Source organism: Pseudophryne corroboree, chromosome 5 (genome assembly GCF_028390025.1).
Source record: "Pseudophryne corroboree isolate aPseCor3 chromosome 5, aPseCor3.hap2, whole genome shotgun sequence".
Lineage (NCBI taxonomy): Eukaryota > Metazoa > Chordata > Amphibia > Anura > Myobatrachidae > Pseudophryne > Pseudophryne corroboree.
Genome location: NC_086448.1, coordinates 66,486,982 through 66,511,304, shown reverse-complemented (window position 1 = coordinate 66,511,304; position 24,323 = coordinate 66,486,982). Strand labels below are relative to the sequence as shown.

At 47.3% G+C, this 24,323-nt stretch overlaps 2 protein-coding genes across 2 annotated transcripts in view; one reads left to right on the top strand and one right to left on the bottom strand.

Moving 5' to 3' along the window:
- Nucleotides 1-2,033: 2,033 nt before the first annotated feature.
- Nucleotides 2,034-10,547, bottom strand: NDUFB9 (NADH:ubiquinone oxidoreductase subunit B9). Its single transcript, XM_063921320.1, has 4 exons — nt 10,403-10,547; nt 6,815-7,007; nt 6,217-6,330; nt 2,034-2,242 (listed from the first exon to the last, which is right to left on the bottom strand). Exons 1-4 carry the CDS (start codon nt 10,486-10,488, stop codon nt 2,111-2,113), a joined length of 525 nt encoding a protein of 174 aa, XP_063777390.1. The 5' UTR covers nt 10,489-10,547; the 3' UTR covers nt 2,034-2,110.
- A 299-nt stretch (nt 10,548-10,846) lies between these two features.
- TATDN1 (TatD DNase domain containing 1) overlaps nt 10,847-24,323 on the top strand; it is a 98,097-nt gene continuing 84,620 nt past the window's right edge. Inside the window, exons 1-5 of the mRNA XM_063921318.1 lie at nt 10,847-11,003; nt 11,328-11,393; nt 21,000-21,049; nt 22,046-22,109; nt 23,482-23,625. Coding sequence (XP_063777388.1) covers nt 10,853-11,003; nt 11,328-11,393; nt 21,000-21,049; nt 22,046-22,109; nt 23,482-23,625 — 475 coding nt within the window. The 5' untranslated portion in view covers nt 10,847-10,852. The remainder of the gene's footprint in view (nt 11,004-11,327; nt 11,394-20,999; nt 21,050-22,045; nt 22,110-23,481; nt 23,626-24,323) is intronic.

Here is a 24,323-nt window from a genome sequence, read left to right as displayed (position 1 = left end):
ATATATAGGGACAACCTTAAATAAGTGTGTTCCCCTTATAGCAGCTTAAATATTATTAATATCGCCAAATAAGTGCCCCCCCTCTCTGTTTTTACCCTGTTTCTGTAGTGCAGTGCAGGGGAGAGCCTGGGAGCCTTTCTAGCAGCGGAGCTGTGTAGGAAAATGGCGCTGTGTGCTGAGGAGAATAGGCCCTGCCCCTTTTTCGGCGGGCTTCTTCTCCCGTTTTTCTGACAACCTGGCAGGGGTTAAATACATCCATATAGCCCCAGGGGCTATATGTGATGTATTTTTAGCCAGAATAGGTACTTTCATTGCTGCCCAGGGCGCCCCCCCCAGCGCCCTGCACCCTCAGTGACCGTTGGTGTGAAGTGTGCCGAGAGCAATGGCGCACAGCTGCAGTGCTGTGCGCTACCTCATGAAGACTGAGAAGTCTTCAGCCGCCGGTTTCTGGACCTCTTCTCTCTTCGGCATCTGCAAGGGGGTCGGCGGCGCGGCTCCGGTGACCCATCCAGGCTGTACCTGTGATCGTCCCTCTGGAGCTAGTGTCCAGTAGCCTAAGAAGCCAATCCATCCTGCACGCAGGTGAGTTCACTTCTTCTCCCCTAAGTCCCTCGTTGCAGTGAGCCTGTTGCCAGCAGGACTCACTGAAAATAAAAAACCTAACAAACTTTTTCTAAGCAGCTCTTTAGGAGAGCCACCTAGATTGCACCCTGCTCGGACGGGCACAAAAACCTAACTGAGGCTTGGAGGAGGGTCATAGGGGGAGGAGCCAGTACACACCACCTAGTGGTCAAACTTTTAATTTTGTGCCCTGTCTCCTGCGGAGCCGCTATTCCCCATGGTCCTGACGGAGTCCCCAGCATCCACTTAGGACGTCAGAGAAACAGTATTAATATTTAACTATATAGATGGTCTATACTATAGGCTTTATCAAACATTTCAATAGTATAAATAAGTGGTCAGGAAAAGGTTAAACATACCATAATAAAGAAGTACACAAACATGCTGTAATAGAGCCAGTACTGCACTTTCTAAGGACACATTCTCCCTCCTCATGGTAAGGCTCCTGTCTCTTCTTCCTGGTAGTGGACAGCTGCTACCACTGGATATGTGCAGCAGCTCTGCCTGTCCCTTAAACTGCATGATGTGGCGACAGCTCTAGTAATCGTATTATATACCATTGCTACTGTTGTCATAATTTAAACCACTTACCAAGAGGAGGGGGGTTTCCAGGCAACCAGAAAGCCCCCCCGCGTTTGCCTATGAAACCAACAACAACTAAAAGGTGAGCTGGCGAAGGTGGAACCAGATGCAACACATTTTTGCCCTGTGCTGGCTCATTTTAACCCCTGCCTACCACCACATATACACATACAGTACACACACCCACCACCACATGTAGCACTACACATACTGACAGTACACACACCCATCACCACATATAGCAGTACACTCTTGATACCACATATACACACACATCCACCACTGCCACATATACACAAACACAGTACAGACTACACACACACACACGTTGGGATGACAGCAAGATGGCCGACTACTGCTGGATGATACACAGAGTCGACAAAAAAAAAAAAAAAAAAAAAAAAAAACTTACGCAGGAAAGCAACAAAACAAAAGTTTGAAGACAAAAAACCCAAAGATATTAACGTTTTTTTTTTACAATAATTACGGTTCTGTTTCTATTATTGTTTGATTTTATTGTTATTTTATTATGTAATTAAGACAAAAACACGGTGATATCATCTACATTTCTTCGTATTTCACAATAAATATGTCCAGAACAATTACACCTCTTGTTTTTTCTTAAAAATATATGTAACCCCCTTATAGGTAAATGTGATGTGGTAATTTTATTTTTTTATATACTATTTCTTGATGTACACAGGAGTATAATTAAGAATATAAAAGTATTATTAAAAAAAGCTTTAAATACCTTAAATTTCGCAGACCTGTGTAATTATATTAAATGTTTCTTTGCAAAAAACCCAAAACAAAACCCTAAGACGACGATATTTTGTACACAGACATTTAATATATTGGATATATCAGATACAAGTATGGCTAGAATTACATTGTGATCATGTCCCTCTTATGCGGGCCTCTCGCGTGCTCGCGTCACAAAAGACCACCACAGTGGGGGCAGGTCTCCCCCCTGACGGGCTGGGGGCAGAGCTTCAGTCTTCGGACCATCAGGTGGCGTCTCTTCCAACATCTGCTGCACCTGTGTGAGACACGTACAGCTGATCATTTACACAGTACAGGGTGAGTATCCCTTATCCAAAATGCTTGGGACCAGAGGTATTTTGGATATCAGATTTTTCCGTATTTTGGAATAATTGCATACCATAATGAGATATCATGGCGATGGGACCCAAGTCTAAGCACAGAATGTATTTATGTTACATATATACCTTATACACACAGCCTGAGGGCAACTTTAGCCAATATTTTTTTATAACTTTGTGCATTAAACAAAGTGTGTCTACATTCACACAATTCATTTATGTCTCATATACACCTTATACCAGAGGTTCTCAAACTCGGTCCTCGGGGGCCCACACAGTGCATGTTTTGCAGGTCTCCTCACAGAATCACAAGTGAAATAATTAGCCCCACCTGTGGACCTTTTAAAATCTGTCAGTGAGTAATTAATACACCTGTGCACCTGCTGGGTTACCTGCAAAACATGCACTGTGTGGGCTTCCGAGGACCGAGTTTGAGAACCTCTGCCTTATACACTCAGCCTGAAGGTCTTATAATACAATATTTGTAGTAACTTTGTGTATTAAACAAAGTTTGTGTACATTGAGTGACAGGGACGGATCTAGACTTTTCTTTAGGGGGGGCGGTTTACTGTTTAATCTTGACTCCTCCCTCTACAGTCCCAACTCCTCCCATCTGCAATCCTAACTCCTCCTCTCTCAATTCTGACTGAACTTTTTGAGTGAGACTGAGACAAAGCTTTGCGATTGTTCTATGTACATGTGACTGTGCTATGGGGTAGTTGTATTTATTAGCCCTAGTACCCACACACCAGCAAGTGAGGGGCAAATGCTCTGTAACCCTTGCTCTCCTGGCTCCTCTGTGCTGCTGTGGTATAAGCTGCAGCACATCGTTCTGCCTCAGGCTATCCCCGGAGAGCTCTCTTCTGCTCAAAAGTGGGCGTGGCTATGACGGTGTTAGGGGGGGGGGGGGCGGTCGCCCCCTTTGCCCCCCCCCCCCCCTAGATCCGGCCCTGTTGAGTGATCAAAAAACAAAGGTTTCACTATCTCAGTTTCATTTTAAAAAGTCTGTATTTCGGAATATTCCGTATTTCTGAATATTTGGATAGAGGGATACTCAACCTGTACTAACATATGCCAGACGTAGGGATGGGTGTAACATTATTCCGGTGTCTATGTGCAGCTCTCACAATGACTTTGTTAATCGTCTCTTATCACCTAAAGTACTCCATATGTCAGCTGCCACGATCCCCGAACCGCTGGCACCGCCAAGAGGAGGCTAACGATGATTGTCCACCCTTCGGGGGAATCAGGGAAATTAAACATGTTAAAAATGCCAGATTCCCTGATCCCAACTGAAACCGGTCGGAATTGGGATATTTCAGCATGTATAATATTCCTGTTTCCACGCCCCGGCTGTCAGGGGATTGGGACATTGCCCCAATTCATCTGTGATGTATGGAGGCCTTTAGGAAAAGGAACTGATGGAGAAAGAGAAAACTGAGACAGCGCTATTATATTCCGATTCATACTACAGCCAGCAATGCTGTAAACTGCTGTGTGGGAGGTGTGGATAGAGCAGGGAATAGATGACCAAGTGACTCCCCCACGCTCGCTTCCACACCCCCACTCTCTAACGCCTGTGTCCCCACTCACCAGCATTCACATACAGATATTCTAATGCTCAGGTCTTCCCTATGCTACATTACGTTTGCTCTAGCAGTAATTATCGATGGTATATTAGCAATGCATGGCAAGTACAACAAACACTGACAATGCTGCAGGTATACAGAATTACATCTCATCATCTTTATGCTACAGTCCTTTCTAGAATCGTATACAAAAAAAAAACCCACTAATTGAATGGTATACTAAAATACAAAAAAATAAAACCCCAAGACAAACAGAATATCTATTTGTAATAACAGAACGCACTGGGGTGTGACTGTGCAGAGTACGCAGTACCGTGTATATGGGCTGCCTTACTTAGTCCTGCCCTCAATGAGCGCACTGCTAACGAGCACGGAACGAGGTGGACTGCGTATATTCACTGCACACAGTCACCACCTTTTGGCCTAGAGCAGTGGGTCTCAAACTCGGTCCTCAGGACCCCACACGGTTCACATTTTCCATGTCACCCAGCAGGCGCACTGTGTATGACCAACTGCCACATTTTAAAAATCTACAGGTGACCTGCAAAACATGAACTGTGTGGGGTCCTAAGGACAGAGTTTGAGAACCTGTGGTCTAAAGCATTTATGGTGTTACTATGAGAGAGGCTGTTACCGACCATTCTCCCTCTATCTCAGGCTATACCACTGATTAGTAGGGGACCTCCTTCCCCAGTGACGCGCAGAACCTAAAGCCAGACAGCAAGTGCCCCTTACTATTAGGGCTACAATCTGACATCTAGACCAACCAAGAATTCTGCTCGACAGCCCCCACATAAGGATTTGCTTTCAAATCGAATCTATTAATTAGAAATCTATATTTGGCAATTTCTAATATACTGTATGAATTATTTATCTTCTTTTATGTAATAATTATTTTTTTAATAAACATAATTTATTTTTAAACTGCAATCCAATTCCTCCTGTATTTACAATCTGTTTACACATACGTAAGCACGCATGTAACTGCATGTGCTGGATTTAGATTTGTATTTATCTGGAGATTTGTGCCTACAGACCCTAATGGCGTAAGACTGACTCCGGCTTTTAGTCATTTATGTTTCCTGTAACAAATGTTTTACCTTTAACATTTCCCCTGACATGACGCTTCCCAATTTACAAGACAAAATGAACTAGTCCGTGGATATAATCAGCCGATCAGAAGCCTGCATTACATTCTGGTAACTTTCCACTACTTCTTGCAGCCTGACAGGTTACGTTTGATGAGTTTTATATTGACATGATTCTATTGTAGGCAGTTTGGAATGATGACTCCCCCCAGCTGTGTTGTAATAATTTCTGTGACTGGCCAAATGACTAGTCAGCAGTGCAGCATCCAATTCCTGGGACTGACTCTTCTGCTAGCTAACACCCCACTGCTACAGAGTCCACGGGCCAATTACTAACTACTGCAGTGCAGATTCCACCTTCTGACGGCTTGTACACACCCTCCTGCAATTTGTACACTGTTATATCGTTCAGTCTTCCTCCTGTGTTTTCTGAACCCCTTATTCAAACAGAGTGGTTTCTGTTGCCTATGAATAAGATGCACTGGATGTCAATTTCCTATGAGGGAAGTGTGCTGCAGCAGTCTCATACACAAACGTGACTGAAGTAAGGCTATGCACACATCAGGGCGATGTCCGTGCGATGTGACATCGCCTGCAACGGAACTCCGACAAGAGTCGATGAGCGGTGGCTTGGGGGGGGGGGGGGGGGCGACGACTCTGCAGGGTCATACTGCACTGGGCACGTCGTACCGCGATGCAGTATGCGACCCGTGGGAGCGCGCATCTATACGACCCGCGGGAGCGTGCATCTATACGCATCATACACACTATACAATATCGTTAGGTTCCGGACGATATCAGTCGGTTCCTATGCGATATTGCATGTTGTGTGCGCAGCCTAAATGTTTTGTACTGATGATATAAAAAACTGAAAGGGACAGAGGAGAACCAGACAGATAAAATAATGAAGGTAGAGGCTGCAGAAGGACATGTAGAAGCCAGGAAATGACTGTAATGTGAAGGTGCGCTTTAGTAATACTGGAGTCGGAAAGCCAAACCTTCCACTACCACTCCTCTATTTTACTAACAGAGTCTGAGTGGGAGCTTTGGCTGACTGACTGAACAGCCCTGGCTCAGACACCCCAATTACAATGCAGCACCCGGCGTGTACACTGTAGATCCCGAGTCGGAGGGAGCTCTCTGTTAGAAGCATCTCTACCCATCAGCAGACACAGGACTGAATGGATTCCTGACACTGTATAGAGCGCAGTTACACAGGAACATGTCACTGACCTCACGGTCCCAGGACGCTTCCCGAAGCTTTTTCCACTCTTCTCTTTTAGCAAAGTAGTCCGGGTACATGGCTTTCTCCGAGGGGTGCCAGTGTTCCAAGCTCCACTCCGGGACCTGCACACAATACACATGCGGTCATACGTGTGTAACCTGCATCTCTCTCTATACAAAGGTGAGTTGCGATGTCATCATTTCAGTACTCAGCACGACACAGGGTGCAACTACTACCGAAAAATGTACTACTGAGCCCCCAAGTATTATATGGAAATAACAAGTTCCTTCCGACATCTGCGACCCATTTATTATCTCAGCCAATGTCTGTAGTTTTTATAGGTAGTGATGCAACTCTTACCAGCTTATACGGTTATAATTCCCAGTAGCCGACAATTATACCAGAGACACAGGCAGAGGCATAAACAGGGCTACTGTAACCATTGTGGCAGGACTGCTATAGCACAGGGTTGCTCCGAGCTACTGTTTCATCCCCCGTGGTCCTGTATGGCCGGAGCCGGAGGGAGTATGCTAGCCAGATACAGTGGCACAAGCGCTACTCTGTGCACACCAACGCCAATCCCCACACACTAGCATGCCTGCCCACCTTGTAGCAATCGTATCTCTCATAGGACGTCCCTCCCGGAGAGTCTGGGAAGATGTAGGGCTGAGGATGCTGGCGAAGGAAGAACTCCTCCTCGCCGGCCTTCAGCAGTAGCCTGGCCTTGACCATGTCCTTTTCATTCTTATGTTCCTCAAAGCGCGCTCTCAGGAGACAGGCCTCATAGCGGAACTGGTCTCTGCCGGGAGAAACACAGGAGATTAATTGTGTATACATACACTGCCCTTACCATCTACCTGGCAGTACCGACTGGTATCCAAAATAAAGCCATTATCCTGAAATATTATCATGCTTTATTGGTTACAGAGATATTTTATATAGATAGATATATGTATGTATATGTGGCAGTATGAGGGTAAATTGCATTATGGACATGTAATCTGTGTGGAGCACAGGGAAGAAGAGGCAAGTGTGAGAACACCTAGTAGTGGAGAGCCAGTCTGGAAGACTCTGCAGTCAGGACAGGCTGCGGCCTGTGTATCCAGTCACAGCCGAGTATGCTAGGAAGCTGCTGGGGGTCAGGAGACCTGAGCCAGGGAAGACCAAACTCTAGGACTGAGCTACATAATTACCCCGTATCGTCACAGTATGGTATAAGCCTGTCTTTGTGCCTTTGCTACTGCCATCACTATCCTGCCCTTCCCATACTCTCGCCTCAATGGGCTGTGTGGACACCCGTCACCAAACTGTTGGCCCAGATAGTGAAATACCATTGTAATTAAAATGGTAAATACTACGGCTCTTGTGCTCCATTTCCCCCTGCTCGGATGCAGGGCACCTTGTCGCACCAGGCTGCTTGCTAATGGGTGTAAAGTAAGTGAACATTCCCCCCCTTCCTCAATGATTTCAGCCTCCTGTCACACAGATTGATGCTTTAAGTTCAACAATGTTAGGGATAATGGAGGAGGAGGACATGCGGGTAATAGATTATATCTATATGTATACATTTATAATATGGCATGGTATACGAGTAAGGACAGAAATCCCACTACCAAGGCTGGATACATTAGATCACATGACTTCATTATTTCCCCAATGACAGCACACGCCTGACCTACTACCAAAATGTCACATGGCCACCTGTATCCAAACCCAACTGTTAACACTAGCATCACTCACAGAGAGACCACTGACAGAAAGCAGCACATCCCCGCCTCACTGACAGAAAGCAGCACATCCCGCCTCACTGACAGAAAGCAGCACATCCCCGCCTCACTGACAGAAAGCAGCACATCCCCGCCTCACTGACAGAAAGCAGCACATCCCCGCCTCACTGACAGAAAGCAGCACATCCCCGCCTCACTGACAGAAAGCAGCACATCCCCACCTCACTGACAGAAAGCAGCACAACCCCACCTCACTGACAGAAAGCAGCACATCCCCACCTCACTGACAGAAAGCAGCACATCCCCACCTCACTGACAGAAAGCAGCACATCCCCACCTCACTGACAGAAAGCAGCACATCCCCGCCTCACTGACAGAAAGCGGCACATCCCCGCCTCACTGACAGAAAGCGGCACATCCCCGCCTCACTGACAGAAAGCGGCACATCCCCACCTCACTGACAGAAAGCGGCACAACCCCACCTCACTGACAGAAAGCAGCACATCCCCACCTCACTGACAGAAAGCAGCACATCCCCACCTCACTGACAGAAAGCAGCATATCCCCACCTCACTGACAGAAAGCAGCACATCCCCACCTCACTGACAGAAAGCGGCACATCCCCGCCTCACTGACAGAAAGCGGCAAATCCCCACCTCACTGACAGAAAGCGGCACATCCCCACCTCACTGACAGAAAGCGGCACATCCCCACCTCACTGACAGAAAGCAGCACATCCCCACCTCACTGACAGAAAGCGGCACATCCCCACCTCACTGACAGAAAGCGGCACATCCCCACCTCACTGACAGAAAGCGGCACATCCCCACCTCACTGACAGAAAGCGGCACATCCCCACCTCACTGACAGAAAGCGGCACATACCCACCTCACTGACAGAAAGCGGCACATACCCACCTCACTGACAGAAAGCGGCACATCCCCACCTCACTGACAGAAAGCGGCACATCCCTGTCTCACTGACAGAAAGCAGCACATCCCCACCTCACTGACAGAAAGCAGCACATCCCCACCTCACTGACAGAAAGCAGCACATCCCCACCTCACTGACAGAAAGCGGCACATCCCCACCTCACTGACAGAAAGCGGCACATACCCACCTCACTGACAGAAAGCGGCACATACCCACCTCACTGACAGAAAGCGGCAAATCCCCACCTCACTGACAGAAAGCGGCAAATCCCCACCTCACTGACAGAAAGCGGCACATCCCCGCCTCACTGACAGAAAGCGGCACATCCCCACCTCACTGACAGAAAGCGGCACATACCCACCTCACTGACAGAAAGCAGCACATCCCCGTCTCACTGACAGAAAGCAGCACATCCCCGTCTCACTGACAGAAAGCAGCACATCCCCACCTCACTGACAGAAAGCAGCACATCCCCACCTCACTGACAGAAAGCAGCACATCCCCACCTCACTGACAGAAAGCGGCACATCCCCACCTCACTGACAGAAAGCGGCACATACCCACCTCACTGACAGAAAGCGGCACATACCCACCTCACTGACAGAAAGCGGCACATCCCTGTCTCACTGACAGAAAGCAGCACATCCCCACCTCACTGACAGAAAGCAGCACATCCCCGCCTCACTGACAGAAAGCAGCACATCCCCGCCTCACTGACAGAAAGCAGCACATTCCCGCCTCACTGACAGAAAGCGGCACATCCCCGCCTCACTGACAGAAAGCGGCAAATCCCCACCTCACTGACAGAAAGCGGCACATCCCCGCCTCACTGACAGAAAGCGGCACATCCCCACCTCACTGACAGAAAGCGGCACATACCCACCTCACTGACAGAAAGCAGCACATCCCCGTCTCACTGACAGAAAGCAGCACATCCCCGTCTCACTGACAGAAAGCAGCACATCCCCACCTCACTGACAGAAAGCAGCACATCCCTTCAATCCCCCGTGGGTCCCATCGTGCATGATTTGGCTTTTTTTTTTTTGCATAAGATGAATCATACGATTTATCATATGCCTCACCTAGCACGTGACCACTAAAAATTTTTTTAAAAGTTTAAAAGGACTCTGATGGTATGTGCATACGACTACGATGGATAATATGGGCTGCACGAACGATCATTTGATGCGACATTCATCTAACAGGGACGCAAATTGCATTGTAAGCCTACCGAAAGCACATACGATGTGCACACAATGCATCATACGACGCGTTGAAAACTTACACATTCGTATCCGATATCGTCCTAATGTGTGGCCAGCATAACACTGTTATCCATTTAAAATGTTAATTCATTAAAAATAATTACAATGGAGTAGCCTATTAAGAAAAAGTGACACACACAAAGTGGCATGATATATAGCTGCCCCCTCCCTGTCATTGAGTGCCCTCTCTGGGGGTAGGTCATGCGCTGACACCCAGCCCCCAGCCTCCTCCCTGTCCCCTGTCAGCATGTACATACATGTAGCATTACCTGAACACTACCCAGGACTCCAGGTGCCGCACAGCCCGTTTATAGAGCCGCAGCACCATTTGCTGGTGAGACAGGTAGGCCGCCATCTTGCCACCCCCCCTCCTCCGGCCTCGTCCTGACTCCTGGGAACACTATCCGACGGAGTTTGACGTCACCGCGACCTCTTCAGCGATTGGCTACTTACACCTGCAACACGAGGTGACAGAACTTGTCACATTCAGATGTCTGCAGGAGAAGTTGGCCAGAGCTACAGCGGCGGACATTTTCTTAGAGGCTGAATTTCCTTGAATCTCAATGCAATGTTCTCCAACAAAATGGCCGCTGCGATGGCGTTATAATGGGCCAGACAATAATGATAATAACGACAATAATTTACTCATTTGTGTGGCTTAAGTGCTCATCAGTAGTGATATTCTATAAATAACAGAGTTTGGTGCTTTTGCTTGTTGGATGTGTACTAACCTATTTTTCAAAAAGTTGGGTGTAACAAGATGGAGGCTAGCTGTGGAGGGTGTACCAAGATGGCAGCGCACAGTCACTAGACTTGCAGGAAGCCTCTGCCACGCCAGACTCAGCAACATGTCACTCCTCAGATTCATTGGTGAGGGCTGCATTCTGTATATCCATGTTACCATTACTGATTCATGTCTGTGTACTGGCCACAATTTCATTTCTCCATAATAACTCATGAGGAATCTATAATGCCTGTCTATGAATGCAGCAATGTACAGTCTGCAGAGATCACGCTGTTCTGTATCTCACCAGCTCTGCCTTGGTATAGAACTGTCCCAGAATGATGGAGATAGGAGAATAAAACAGCATCCTGGACAGACCTGTTACATCTGCCTTCATTCATTATTCCTGGCATATAATGTATAGGTTTATTATACTTACACAGATCTATGTTCTGGCCTTTATTTTGTAGATATCGGCATCAATCTGACAGATCCTATGTTTAGAGGGATTTATAGAGGCACAAAGAAGCATCAAGGTGAGTTGAGATGGCACCTGATATTCAGTTTTGCTATCTAAAGATGTGTCCTCATACGCCTAGCACCTATACGCCGGGAGACACACGGTGTGACTGAGGCGCTCTTGGGGCAGTAGCATTCCGTATATTTCTGTACATTTTGTGTCTTGTAGACTCTGCGGGAGGGTTCGGTATTTAATATAAGCTGTCGGGATGCCGGCGGTCACATGACCGACAAAGAGAGCCCGACTGCGGATGGGGTAAGTATTTCTACTGTCCACCCTACCCTAAACATCTAGGGGTGCCGTCTATGGCTAACCCTCCAGGGGTGGTGGCTATGACTGCCACCCCCTTAGTGCCTAAATCGTCGTCTCCCCCCCCCCTTACTGCCTATCCCTAACCCACCCCCATTCTGCAGGGGATGCTAAACTCATCCCCTGCAGAATGAGCGAGATACCGCTCACAGGACTTTCAGTAAGGATTGCAAAGTTTGCGAATCGTAATACGGCCGATTATCGAGCGACTGCACATACACAGCACTTGCATTGCACTCGCACAAGTAATAATAGCGACAGAAAATGCGTACACATCGTGATTGCAATGCAGACGCTGTTTGACTGACAGGAAGCCGGCGTTTCTGTGCAGAAACCTGACGTTTTCTGGGTGTGTCTGAAAAAACGCAGGCGTGCCCAGGCGATTTTAAGGAGGGCCTCTGACATCAGCGATGACCACTTCCAGCCTCTTGTGTCACAAGAATTGTGGACGGCCTTGCCTGGCGCAGATAGGAAAAATCTTCGGTGTTCCGGTAAATGCGTATGGTTTTGCGATCAGCTGCATATTGCGATGCATTAACAATTTCTGCAATGGGCGTTTTTTCTCTATTTCTGGGCGGCAACTATTTGATCGCAGTAACTGCAATCCTTACTGAATAAGGTCCACAGTGTACTATAGACGCAAGGCTGAGACATTACCCGCACAAGAGCTGATTTTACACACGTACAAAGTCACAGATGACGCACAACGGTACTCTGCAGCAGAAAAAGCTGCGGCTGCTGCGTCGCGGCACTTATTACACAGATTCAGGCTCGGTCGCACACAGATGTACAAAGGTTGCACAGCATTTTGCTCAGTGTAATCTAGCAATGTAGTTTTGTCGCTCCCAGTTATATTTATGTCAATAAGGCGCACATTTTGAGCGTAAAGATGTTTGTCGCAGACGAGTCTTCCGGGAACTGGCGCAAGACGAGAGGGCTATTTGGCACGACAGGAGCTACTGCATATGAGGACGCATCTGCACTGCAAGTGGCAGTTCTGCAGTGTTATTGTATAGTGCATATTATGCCTTTTACCTTATATATAACTTATTCAAGCAATTGGGGGAAAGAGATCTTCCGCAACATTAAGGCATCAGCGAGATTCCTGTCAGTCTGGACACTTTTTCTTTTTAAGCAGCGATTATTTAAAAGGAAAAACCAGGACTTCCGGTGGGCGGGACATCAAGTTTGGCCGCTTTTTAGAGCTGCTCCTCATAGCGGGAAATAACTCCCTCTGCTTCCTACCGTGAATCGAAGGTCTGTTTTGGCCTCCCTGTTTTCTACTACTCCCTAGGATCCTGAAGGGAGTTTTCTGACCTCTGAGCACTATATATACCAGGAGTATGACTGCCGACACAATGTTGGCGCAAGCCAGGGCTGCTTTTTCACTGTTGGGATCCAGAAGCTTGGTGGCTCATTCCAGTGCCTGGACTGTCCTCTGGGCAGATGTTCTACGACGGATCACTTCCATCTGGGTGGTGAGTGCTGGAGCTGGATTTCCCCGCATTAATAGGAGCACTGCCGGTTATCTGCTGCAGAGCTAATAATCCCCAGCTGGCGATCTGTCCTGTGCCACCTCTTTGGCTGCTGCCGACACTGGAGTCCGCCTGCTATCGGTTTGCATGACCAATCCTGATGAGTCTCATACCCTTGATTTTTTTTGGTGTTAAGGTCAGTCTACTGAACTTTTCTGGATCATATTGGAAAGTGGAATACCTCCCTGCTCACCCTGGGGGACTGCTGTGATTTACTGGGAAAATCATTTTTCTCTGACGTCCTAGTGGATGCTGGGAACTCCGTAAGGACCATGGGGAATAGCGGGCTCCGCAGGAGACTGGGCACTCTAAGAAAGAATTAGGACTACTGGTGTGCACTGGCTCCTCCCTCTATACCCCTCCTCCAGACCTCAGAATCTGTGCCCGGCTCGAGCTGGTTGCACACTAGGGGCTCTCCTGAGCTTCTAGTAAAGAAAGTATTTATTAGGTTTTTTATTTTCAGTGAGATCTGCTGGCAACAGACTCACTGCTACGAGGGACTTAGGGGAGAGAAGCGAACCTACCTGCTTGCAGCTAGCTTGGGCTTCTAGGCTACTGGACACCATTAGCTCCAGAGGGATCGAACACAGGCCCAGCCTCGGTCGTCCGGTCCCGGAGCCGCGCCGCCGTCCCCCTTGCAGAGCCAGAAGCAAGAAGAACGTCATGGAAATCGGCGGCTGAAGACTCCGGTCTTCATTAAGGTAGCGCACAGCACTGCAGCTGTGCGCCATTGCTCCCCATGCACACCACATACTCCGGTCACTGATGGGTGCAGGGCGCCGGGGGGGGGGGGCGTCCTGGGCTGCAATAAAAGTACCTTAACTGGCAAAAACACACATAATATAGCCTAAAAACTATATATGTGTAAAAATCCCCTGCCATTATATTAATATAAGTGCGGGAGAAGCCTGCCGAGAAAGGGGCGGGGCTATCTCCATCAGCACACTGGCGCCATTTCCTCTCACAGCTCCGCTGGAAGGACGCTCCCCAGGCACTCCCCTGCAGTTTCCAGGCTCAATAGGGTAAAAAAGAGAGGGGGGGGCACTAAATTTAGGCGCAAAACTGTGTATTATAGCTGCTATAGGGAAAATCACTTTGTGTAGTGTAAATCCCTGTTTATATAGCACTGTGGTGTGTGCTGGCATACTCTCTCTCTGTCTCCCCAAAGGACTTTGTGGGGTCCTGTCCTCAGTCAGAGCATTCCCTGTGTGTGTGCGGTGTGTCGGTACGGCTGTGTCGACATGTTTGATGAGGAGGCTTATGTGGAGGCGGAGCAGGTGCCGATAAATGTGATGTCACCACCTGCGGGGTCGACACCTGAGTGGATGGATATGTGGAAGGTATTACACGACAGTGTCAACTCCTTACATAAAAGGTTCGATGACATAACAGCTGTGGGACAGCCGGCTTCTCAGACAGTGCCTGCCCAGGCATCTCAAAAGCCATCAGGGGCTCAAAAACGCCCGCTACCTCAGATGGCAGACACAGATGTCGACACGGATACTGACTCCAGTGTCGACGATGACCAGACTAGTGTACATTCCAATAGGGCCATCCGTTTCATGATTACGGCAATGAAAAATGTGTTGCACATTTCTGACATTAACTCAGGTACCACTAAAAAGGGTATTGTGTTTGGGGAGAAAAAGCAACCAGTGGTTTGTCCCTCTTCAGATGAGTTAAATGAAATGTGTGAAGAAGCGTGGGCTTCCCCTGATAAAAAATTAGTGATTTCTAAAAACTTACTAATGGCATACCCTTTCCCGCCAGAGGACAGGCTACGTTGGGAGACATCCCCTAGGGTGGATAAAGCGCTCACACGCTTGTCAAAAAAGGTGGCACTACCGTCTCCGGATATGGCCGCCTTAAAGGAGTTTGCGGATAGAAAGCAGGAGGCTATCCTGAAGTCTGTGTATACACACTCAGGTACTATACTGAGACCTGCTATTGCTTCAGCATGGATGTGCAGTGCTGCAGCTGCGTGGTCGGATTCCCTGTCTGATAACATTGATACCCTTGACAGGGACACTATATTGCTAACCATAGAGCATATTAAAGACATAGTCTTATACATGAGAGATGCACAGAGGGATATTTGCCGGCTGGCATCTAGAATAAATGCAATGTCCATTTCTGCCAGGAGAGTATTATGGACTCGGCAGTGGACAGGTGATGCTGATTCTAAAAGGCACATGGAGGTTTTGCCTTACAAGGGTGAGGAATTGTTTGGGGATGGTCTCTCGGACCTCGTTTCCACAGCGACAGCTGGGAAGTCGACATTTTTACCCCAGGTTCCATCACAGCCAAAGAAAGCACCGTATTATCAGGTACAGTCCTTTCGGCCCCAGAAAGGCAAGCGGGTTAAAGGCGCATCCTTTCTGCCCAGAGGCAGGGGTAGAGGGAAAAAGCTGCACCATACAGCCAGTTCCCAAGAACAGAAATCCTCCCCTGCTTCCACTAAATCCACTGCATGACGCTGGGGCTCCACTGGTGGAGCCAGGTACGGTGGGGGCCCGTCTCCGGAACTTCAGCGACCGGTGGGTTCACTCACAGGTGGATCCCTGGGTTCTACAAGTGGTATCTCAGGGATACAAGCTGGAATTCGAGACGTCTCCCCCTCTCCGTTTCCTCAAATCGGCCTTGCCAGCTGCTTCTCCGGACAGGGAGGTAGTGCTGGCGGCAATTCACAAGCTGTACCTCCAGCAGGTGATAATAAGAGTTCCCCTCCTTCAACAAGGACGGGGTTACTATTCCACAATGAACCGGACGGTTCGGTGAGACCCATTTTAAATTTAAAATCCTTGAACACTTAAATAAGAAGGTTCAAGTTCAAAATGGAATCACTCAGGGCGGTTATTGCAAGCCTGGAAGAAGGGGATTACATGGTATCACTGGACATCAAGGATGCTTACCTGCATGTCTCCAATTACCCACCTCACCAGGAGTACCTCAGATTTGTGGTACAGGACTGTCATTACCAATTCCAGACGTTGCCGTTTGGTCTGTCCACGGCACCGCGGGTATTTACCAAGGTAATGGCCGAAATGATGATACTCCTTCGAAAAAAGGGAGTTATAGTTATCGCGTACTTGGACGATCTCCTTATAAAGGCGAGGTCCAGGGAGCAGTTCTTGGTCGGAGTAGCACTATCTCAGGAAGTGCTACAACAGCACGGCTGGATTCTGAATATTCCAAAGTCGCAGCTGGTTCCTACGACGCGTCTGCTGTTCCTGGGTATGATTCTGGACACAGAACAGAAAAAGGTGTTTCTCCCGGAGGAGAAGGCCAAGGAGTTGTCATCTCTGGAAAGAGACCTCCTAAAACCAAAACAGGTGTCGGTGCATCACTGCACGCGAGTCCTGGGAAAGATGGTAGCTTCTTACGAAGCAATTCCATTCGGCAGGTTCCATGCAAGGATCTTTCAGTGGGATCTGCTAGACAAGTGGTCCGGATCGCATCTTCAGATGCATCGGCTGATCACCCTGTCCCCGAGGGCCAGGGTGTCTCTGCTGTGGTGGCTGCAGAGTGCTCATCTTCTTGAGGGCCGCAGATTCGGCATACAGGACTGGGTCCTGGTGACCACAGATGCCAGCCTCCGAGGTTGGGGGGCAGTCACACAGGGAAGAAACTTCCAAGGACAATGGTCGAGTCAGTAGACTTCCCTACACATAAATATCCTGGAACTAAGGGCCATTTACAATGCCCTGAGTCAGGCAAGACCCCTGCTTCAAAACCAGCCGGTGCTGATTCAGTCAGACAACATCACGGCGGTCGCCCATGTAAACCGACAGGGCGGCACAAGAAGCAGGATGGCGATGGCAGAAGCCACAAGGATTCTCCGATGGGCGGAAAATCACGTGTTAGCACTGTCAGCAGTGTTCATTCTGGGAGTGGACAACTGGGAAGCAGACTTCCTCAGCAGGCACGACCTCCACCCGGGAGAGTGGGGACTTCATCCAGAAGTCTTCCAAATGATTGTAAACCGTTGGGAAAGGCCACAGGTGGACATGATGGCGTCCCGCCTCAACAAAAAGCTAAAAAGATATTGCGCCAGGTCAAGGGACCCTCAGGCGATAGCTGTGGACGCTCTAGGGACACCGTGGGTGTACCAGTCGGTGTATGTGTTCCCTCCTCTTCCTCTCATACCAAAGGTGCTGAGGATAATAAGAAAAAGAGTAAGAACTATACTCATTGTTCCGGATTGGCCAAGAAGGACTTGGTACCCGGAACTTCAAGAAATGATCTCAGAGGACCCTTGGCCTCTACCTCTCAGACTGGATCTGCTACAGCAGGGGCCCTGTCTGTTCCAAGACTTACCGCGGCTGCGTTGGACGGCATGGCGGTTGAACGCCGGATCCTGATGGAAAAGGGCATTTCGGTTGAGGTCATCCCTACGCTAATAAAGGCTAGGAAAGATGTGACGGCAAAACATTATCACCGCATATGGCGGAAATATGTTGCTTGGTGTGAGGCTAGGAAGGCCCCCACAGAAGAATTTCAGCTGGGTCGATTTCTGCACTTCCTACAGTCAGGAGTGACTATGGGCTTAAAATTGGGTTCCATTAAAGTCCAGATTTCAGCCCTGTCTATTTTCTTTAAAAAAGAACTGGCTTCACTGCCTGAAGTTCAGACATTTGTTAAGGGAGTGCTGCATATTCAGCCCCCTTTTGTGCCCCCAGTGGCACCTTGGGATCTCAACGTTGTGTTGGATTTCCTAAAATCACATTGGTTTGAGCCACTTCGGACAGTGGAATTAAAATATCTCACGTGGAAAGTGGTCATGCTTTTGGCCTTGGCTTCGGCTAGGCGGGTGTCAGAATTGGCGGCTTTGTCCTGTAAAAGCCCCTATCTGATCTTCCATACAACAAGTTGGGTGCTCCTGCTTCTAAGCAGACTATTGCTCGCTGGATCTGCTCCACGATTCAACTTGCACATTCTGCGGCTGGACTGCCGCATCCTAAATCAGTAAAAGACCACTCCACAAGGAAGGTGGGCTCTTCTTGGGCGGCTGCCCGAGGGGTCTCGGCTTTCCAACTTTGCCGAGCTGCTACCTGGTCGGGTTCAAACACGTTTGCAAAATTCTATAAGTTTGATACCCTGGCTGAGGAGGACCTTGAGTTTGCTCATTCGGTGCTGCAGAGTCATCCGCACTCTCCCGCCCGTTTGGGAGCTTTGGTATAATCCCCATGGTCCTTACGGAGTTCCCAGCATCCACTAGGATGTCAGAGAAAATAAGAATTTACTCACCGGTAATTCTATTTCTCGTAGTCCGTAGTGGATGCTGGGCGCCCATCCCAAGTGCGGATTGTCTGCAATACTTGTATATAGTTATTGCCTAACTAAAGGGTTATTGTTATGAGCCATCTGTTCGTGAGGCTCAGTGGTTATTCATACTGTTAACTGGATATAGTATCACGAGTTGTACGGTGTGATTGGTGTGGCTGATATGAGTCTTACCCGGGATTCCAAATCCCTTCTTTATTGTGTCAGCTCTTCCGGGCACAGTTTCCCTAACTGAGGTCTGGAGGAGGGGCATAGAGGGAGGAGCCAGTGCACACCAGTAGTCCTAATTCTTTCTTAGAGTGCCCAGTCTCCTGCAGAGCCCGCTATTCCCCATGGTCCTTACGGAGTTCCCAGCATCCACTACGGACTACGAGAAATAGAATTACCGGTGAGTAAATTCTTATTATCTTCGACACAAACTGTTCAATTTGGACTTCTCTATCCTTGTTTTCATTTATCCTTCTACAGTTGGGGTGCTCCGGGCCCTTACAAGTTATTTAACAGAATTATAGTACAGGTTGAGTATCCCATATCCAAATATTCCGAAATACGGACTTTTTTTAGTGAGAGTGAGACAGTGAAACCTTTGTTTTTTGATGGCTCAATGTATACAAACTTTGTTTAATACACACAGTTATTAAAAATATTGTATTAAATGACCTTCAGGCTGTGTGTATAAGGTGTATATGAAACATACATGAATTGTGTGAATGTACACACACTTTGTTTAATGCACAAAGTTACAAAAAATATTGGCTAAAATTACCATCAGGCCGTGTGTATAAGGTGTATATGTAACATAAATGCATTCTGTGCTTAGATCATACTTACCGACTTCTTGGCTGCTCTCTCCGGGAGAGAGCAGCCAGGTCGGTGCTGCAGGGGGTCGGGCTGCAAAGCAAGTGCAGAGGGGGTCGGGGCGGAGGCAGACCGGGGGCGTGGCAGGGGCGGGCTAGGGGCGTGGCCACGGGACCGTCCCGTGTAATCCCCGCCCCCCGCTGTGTAATGCCGCTATTGCAGGCATTATACAGCAGGGGGCGTAGCTATGATGACGCGATTCAACAAGAATCGCGTCATCGCCTGCCCGGACCGCCCACTTTACTCGCTAAGTGGGCGGCCGGGCAGGGGGAGGACCCCTGTAACCGGGAGACTTGCCTGCTCTTCCGGGGGGCCGGGAGGGTCACCCGATTTTCGGGAGCCTCCCGGCCATTCCGGGAGAGTAGGCAAGTCTGGCTTAGATTTAGGTCCCATCACCATGATCTCTCATTATGGTATGTAATTATTCCAAAATACGGAAAAATCCCATATCCAAAATACCTCTGGTCCCAAGCATTTTGGTTAAGGGATACTCAACCTGTATTGCTAAACAGATTTATTTAATTTGTGATACAACAGTGCCATCTAGTGGCGTTTGTTATTAATGCATCAGCCCTGGAATTTAGGGGGTAATTCCAAGTTGATTGCAGCAGGAATTTGTTAGCAGTTGGGCAAAACCATGTGCACTGAGGGGAGGCAGATATAACATGTGCAGAGAGAGTTAGATTTGGGTGGGGTGTGTTCAATCTGCAATCTAATATGCAGTGTAAAAATAAAGCAGCCAGTATTTACCCTGCACAGAAATAAAATAACCAACCCAAATCTAACTCTCTCTGCACATGTTATATCTGCCTCCCCTGCAGTGCACATGGTTTTGCCCAACTGCTAACAAAGTTCCTGCTGCGATCAACTTGGAATTACCCCCTTAGTTTTCAGTTTACTACATTACTATATTTAATACACTATCTGTTTTTGTAGATACAGCTCTTTATCTGTGTGTACGACCCATTTATTCACAGAATTATTTTACCACCTTTTGTGGTCATCCTTTCACGTTATTGCATTTATGGTGCTGTATAAAAATTGAATTAGATTTGAAAATGCCACTTGGATATTCGTTGCATAGTCCTGAGTTGGCAGAAGCCGTTGCCCGGCTTCTTTTGCCCCACATTGATGGGTGGATGGGAAAAATGTACAGCACACTAGACGCCACTTGTCCTAACACAGGGTTGCCAACAAATGATGAAACTGTGCTACCAATATTCCCCCCAGTTTGGAAAAACACCTACCCCTTCCCCAGCCGGTTGCCGGTCGGCAAACCACAGTGTCTTTACTTGGATCTGCTGAAGTTTAAATCGGTTTAGGCAGCACCGGTGGGGAGGGTTAGGATATTTACCTGGCAGGTGTTGGGATTCTGCACATCGGGATACCACTGCCCCCTAGCTCCGGGATCCTGATACCATCCCGTTTAAAATGCTATTTTATATGTATGTTCAAGACCCTTATAACTGTGTACTCTGCGGTTGTTTTGCATGCTGGTTATATGTTTTGTTTGTATTGCTTACAATGCAGCCAATAATTTCACTTGGATATATAGACCTACTTGGGCCATTATATGTTTCTACAGTAATTGTGTACATTTGTGTGTAACTATGGATAATTCATGTTTAACTTCACAGATGACTTTGCAGATATAATTGAACGGGCTGTGAAGACTGGTGTACAGAAGGTAGGAGGTCGCCACTGCACATTCTCCTGTTTCCTTCCCCTAAACCTATACACCAAATGCTGTGTCAGTAGAACTTCAGTGCATAATATATAAATATATCCTTTTTTAAATTTTATTTTTAAAGTGCATGACATTTAATAAACTTGCTATGATCAATTTTTCACCATTCATGATCCAACATGCACATTTATAAAGATCTGCAGCTCACTGATGTTTCATTTACCATAGAGATCAATGATCCCTATGCTTCATTCAGGCAGTACACTTGTCATCCCTCATTCATCTGAGAACTTAGTGGGCAGTAAGACTTGGTGCTCAGTAAACTGCATTTTCACGTTTATGGAAGCAGCTTAAGATAACGTGCTCTGTGACTTGTGATATTTGCTTTGATCTGAACAACAACTGACCCTCTTGACCACATCTGCTTGCTTTTATGCATTGCTGCCACATGACTGACTGATTAGATATGTGCATAATGAGCAGGTGTAAAAGTATACCATACTAAAGTGGCCACAGTGTATATTATGGTAGAGACTTTGTATTCGCTATGTACAGGTGTACCCTAATTTTGAACTGTATTTATACATTTGCATAGTTTATGAATAGAGCTTGGACAACAAAAGATAATGAATTCTTCCTTGTAGTGGTTGGGGTAATACTTGGAATGCTTATGGTCAAATCCCACCAAGAAAAACGTCTAAACCTTTGTAGCTGACTGTGGAACGAGTCAACTATTTTTTGAAAATACCCGAGAGAGGGATTTAAGTAGTCCAGGTTTAGGGCCACGGTGCTATCTATCCCATTAATCTACGTTCTTAAGGTGGCCACTGCTTTGTGTTGGCCCAGGGCAATTGACTATTTTATGTTTTATTTGAATGGTCCGTGAGAAGGTAATCATGGACACTCTCATATCTACGCTATCTAGAGATTAAATTATTAGTAAATTGCACCGGTTCTCACAATATTGACCAAGCCATCTCATTTGTTTTTACACAGTTTATGATCACAGGAGGAAACCTACGTGAAAGCGCAGAGGCAATACAACTCGCACAGACCAATGGTATTCCTTACCGTCTTCTGCCTAGATGACAGTACAGCGGCTTGTGCTGTTTTATACTTCATTTATATGAGAATAATCCCTGCTCCTTAGAGGATGTGGAAGGAGAAGATAGGCAGGTGGGTGGGCAGAGGTGAATACTACTCCTTCTACTGTGTTACTGTACAGAAATGTAGAAGCCAGTAGTGACATACAGGCTCATTTACAACCCGCAGGTAAGTGCTGCTCCGCACGGCTGTCTTGCTGCTACAAGTGCAGCTAGCGCATTTCGGGAACAGCCTTTGGAAACCCACAGGTACAGGATGGGGTATTCCTACATATTCGGGTTTGCATATAGTACTTAATTTGGGAAAACTCTTAAAGTCCAAAGTCCAAACTCTTAAAGTCCAATCTACGTTTACCACTCCATCATGGCAATAAACTTTCCATTTTTCTAATTTTAATGACTTAAATTAATCATGTCCGTATAGAGACACGTGAACTGCCTTACATGGGGCACTTTTGTGTGTTTTGAATATTTAATTACATTGGTGGAAAAGTGCCTAGAAAAGCGTTGCTGCAGAAATGCCGCTGGAAGGTGTGAAACGCGTAACATTAGAGATATAATAATATGGCAGGTGTTTGGCACCTCTCTCCTGCTGGATTATACAAACTGTCTCGCTGTAGTGGAAACATGAACATCTGAGCCTTATCATAAATCAGAGGATGGCTTCCAAAGTGCCCTTATCCGTGCCGGCTGGTGTATTAGTGCAGCAGTAGTAATGGATGGTGTCTAATGAAGCAGCATCATGGGTGGTGATTTGGGTGACGTGGGTTGTGCATTGCTGGAGTCATTGGGGGTCATTCCGAGTTGATCGCTAGCTGAAAATGTTCGCTGCGATTAAGTAAAAAAATGGCACTTCTGCGTATGCGGCGCAGTGCGCATGCGCAACGTACTTTCACAACGGCCGATGTAGTTTCACACAAGGTCTAGCGAAGATTTTCAGTCCCACTGCTGGCCGCAGAATGATTGACAGGAAGTGGGCGTTTCTGGGTGTCAACTGACCGTTTTATGGGAGTGCTCGAAAAAACGCAGGCGTGCCAGGAAAAACGCAGGCGTGGCTGGGCGAACGCAGGGCGTGTTTGTGACGTCAAATACGGAACTGAATGGTCTGAAGTGATCGCAAGCGCTGAGTAGGTCTGAAGCTACTCAGAAACTGCACAATATTTTTTTGTAGCCGCTGTGCGATCCTTTCATTCGCACTTCTGCTAAGCTAAGATACACTACCAGCGGGCGGCGGCTTAGCGTTTGCACGGCTGCTAAAAACTGCTAGCGAGCGATCAACTCGGAATGACCACCTTTGCCAGGAGACTTCTAACCAGATTCGTTTGTCAGATCGGTTCTACAGCACGGTTGGCTGCCACCCCACCCGGTGTGGAGAGTTTGAGACTGAAGACCCCGACCAGTATTTATCTGACCTACAGAACCTGCTGGACAACAACAAGGGGAAAGTTGTAGCTGTCGGGGAGTGTGGTCTTGGTGAGTTTCTAGTTTCTAGTGGACATGGGGAGCCGAGAAAAATAAATAAACCCATGACAATTTATATTTTATACATGAAAGATAGATATACATTGATATCCCCCTGTCTCTGTGCCCCTCCGCTTTAGAAAGACACGAGCAGGGTCCTCTTCCCTCATGTGCCTTTACGTCTCTTACTTAACCTATCTTCTTTTCAATACTCCCTTTGATGGCACCAAACCCTTCGGTTTTCTGCCTCCCTGATACTTTTTTCAGTGCTGTTTACTGACGCAGTTCTGTTTCTATACCCTGTACTTGTCCTATACAATATCCTTAATCCAAAATTCAAAATCCCCACAATTTTGGGTCCCCTGCTGAGATAATGACATAAATATTATATATATTACTTATATATATTTAAAGATAATATATATACAATACATATGTCATTGTCTCAGCAGGGGACCCAAAATTGTGGGATTTTGAATTTTGGATACTCAACCTGCATATTGTATTGAACTGTAAGTCACTGTCTTCACATTTTGCTTATTTGTTTACTCTGTGAGCCTAATTCAGACCTGATCGCAGCAGCAAATTTGTTGGCTAATGGGCAAAACCATGTGCACTGCAGGGGGGGGGGGGGCAGATATAACATGTGCAGAGAGAGTTAGATTTGGGTGGGGTGTGTTCAAACTGAAATCTAAATTGCAGCGTAAAAA

What these genes read in the sequence shown, in the direction of transcription:
- NDUFB9 (XM_063921320.1), bottom strand. Translation starts at nt 10,488, where the DNA reads ATGGCGGCCTACCTGTCTCACCAGCAAATGGTGCTGCGGCTCTATAAA. An exon ending in GAGTCCTGGGTAGTGTTCAG is followed by an intron (nt 7,008 to 10,402) that starts GTAATGCTACAT and finishes TTCTCCCGGCAG; the next exon opens with AGACCAGTTCCGCTATGAGG. An exon ending in AAGCGTCCTGGGACCGTGAG is followed by an intron (nt 2,243 to 6,216) that starts GTCAGTGACATG and finishes TGTCTCACACAG; the next exon opens with GTGCAGCAGATGTTGGAAGA.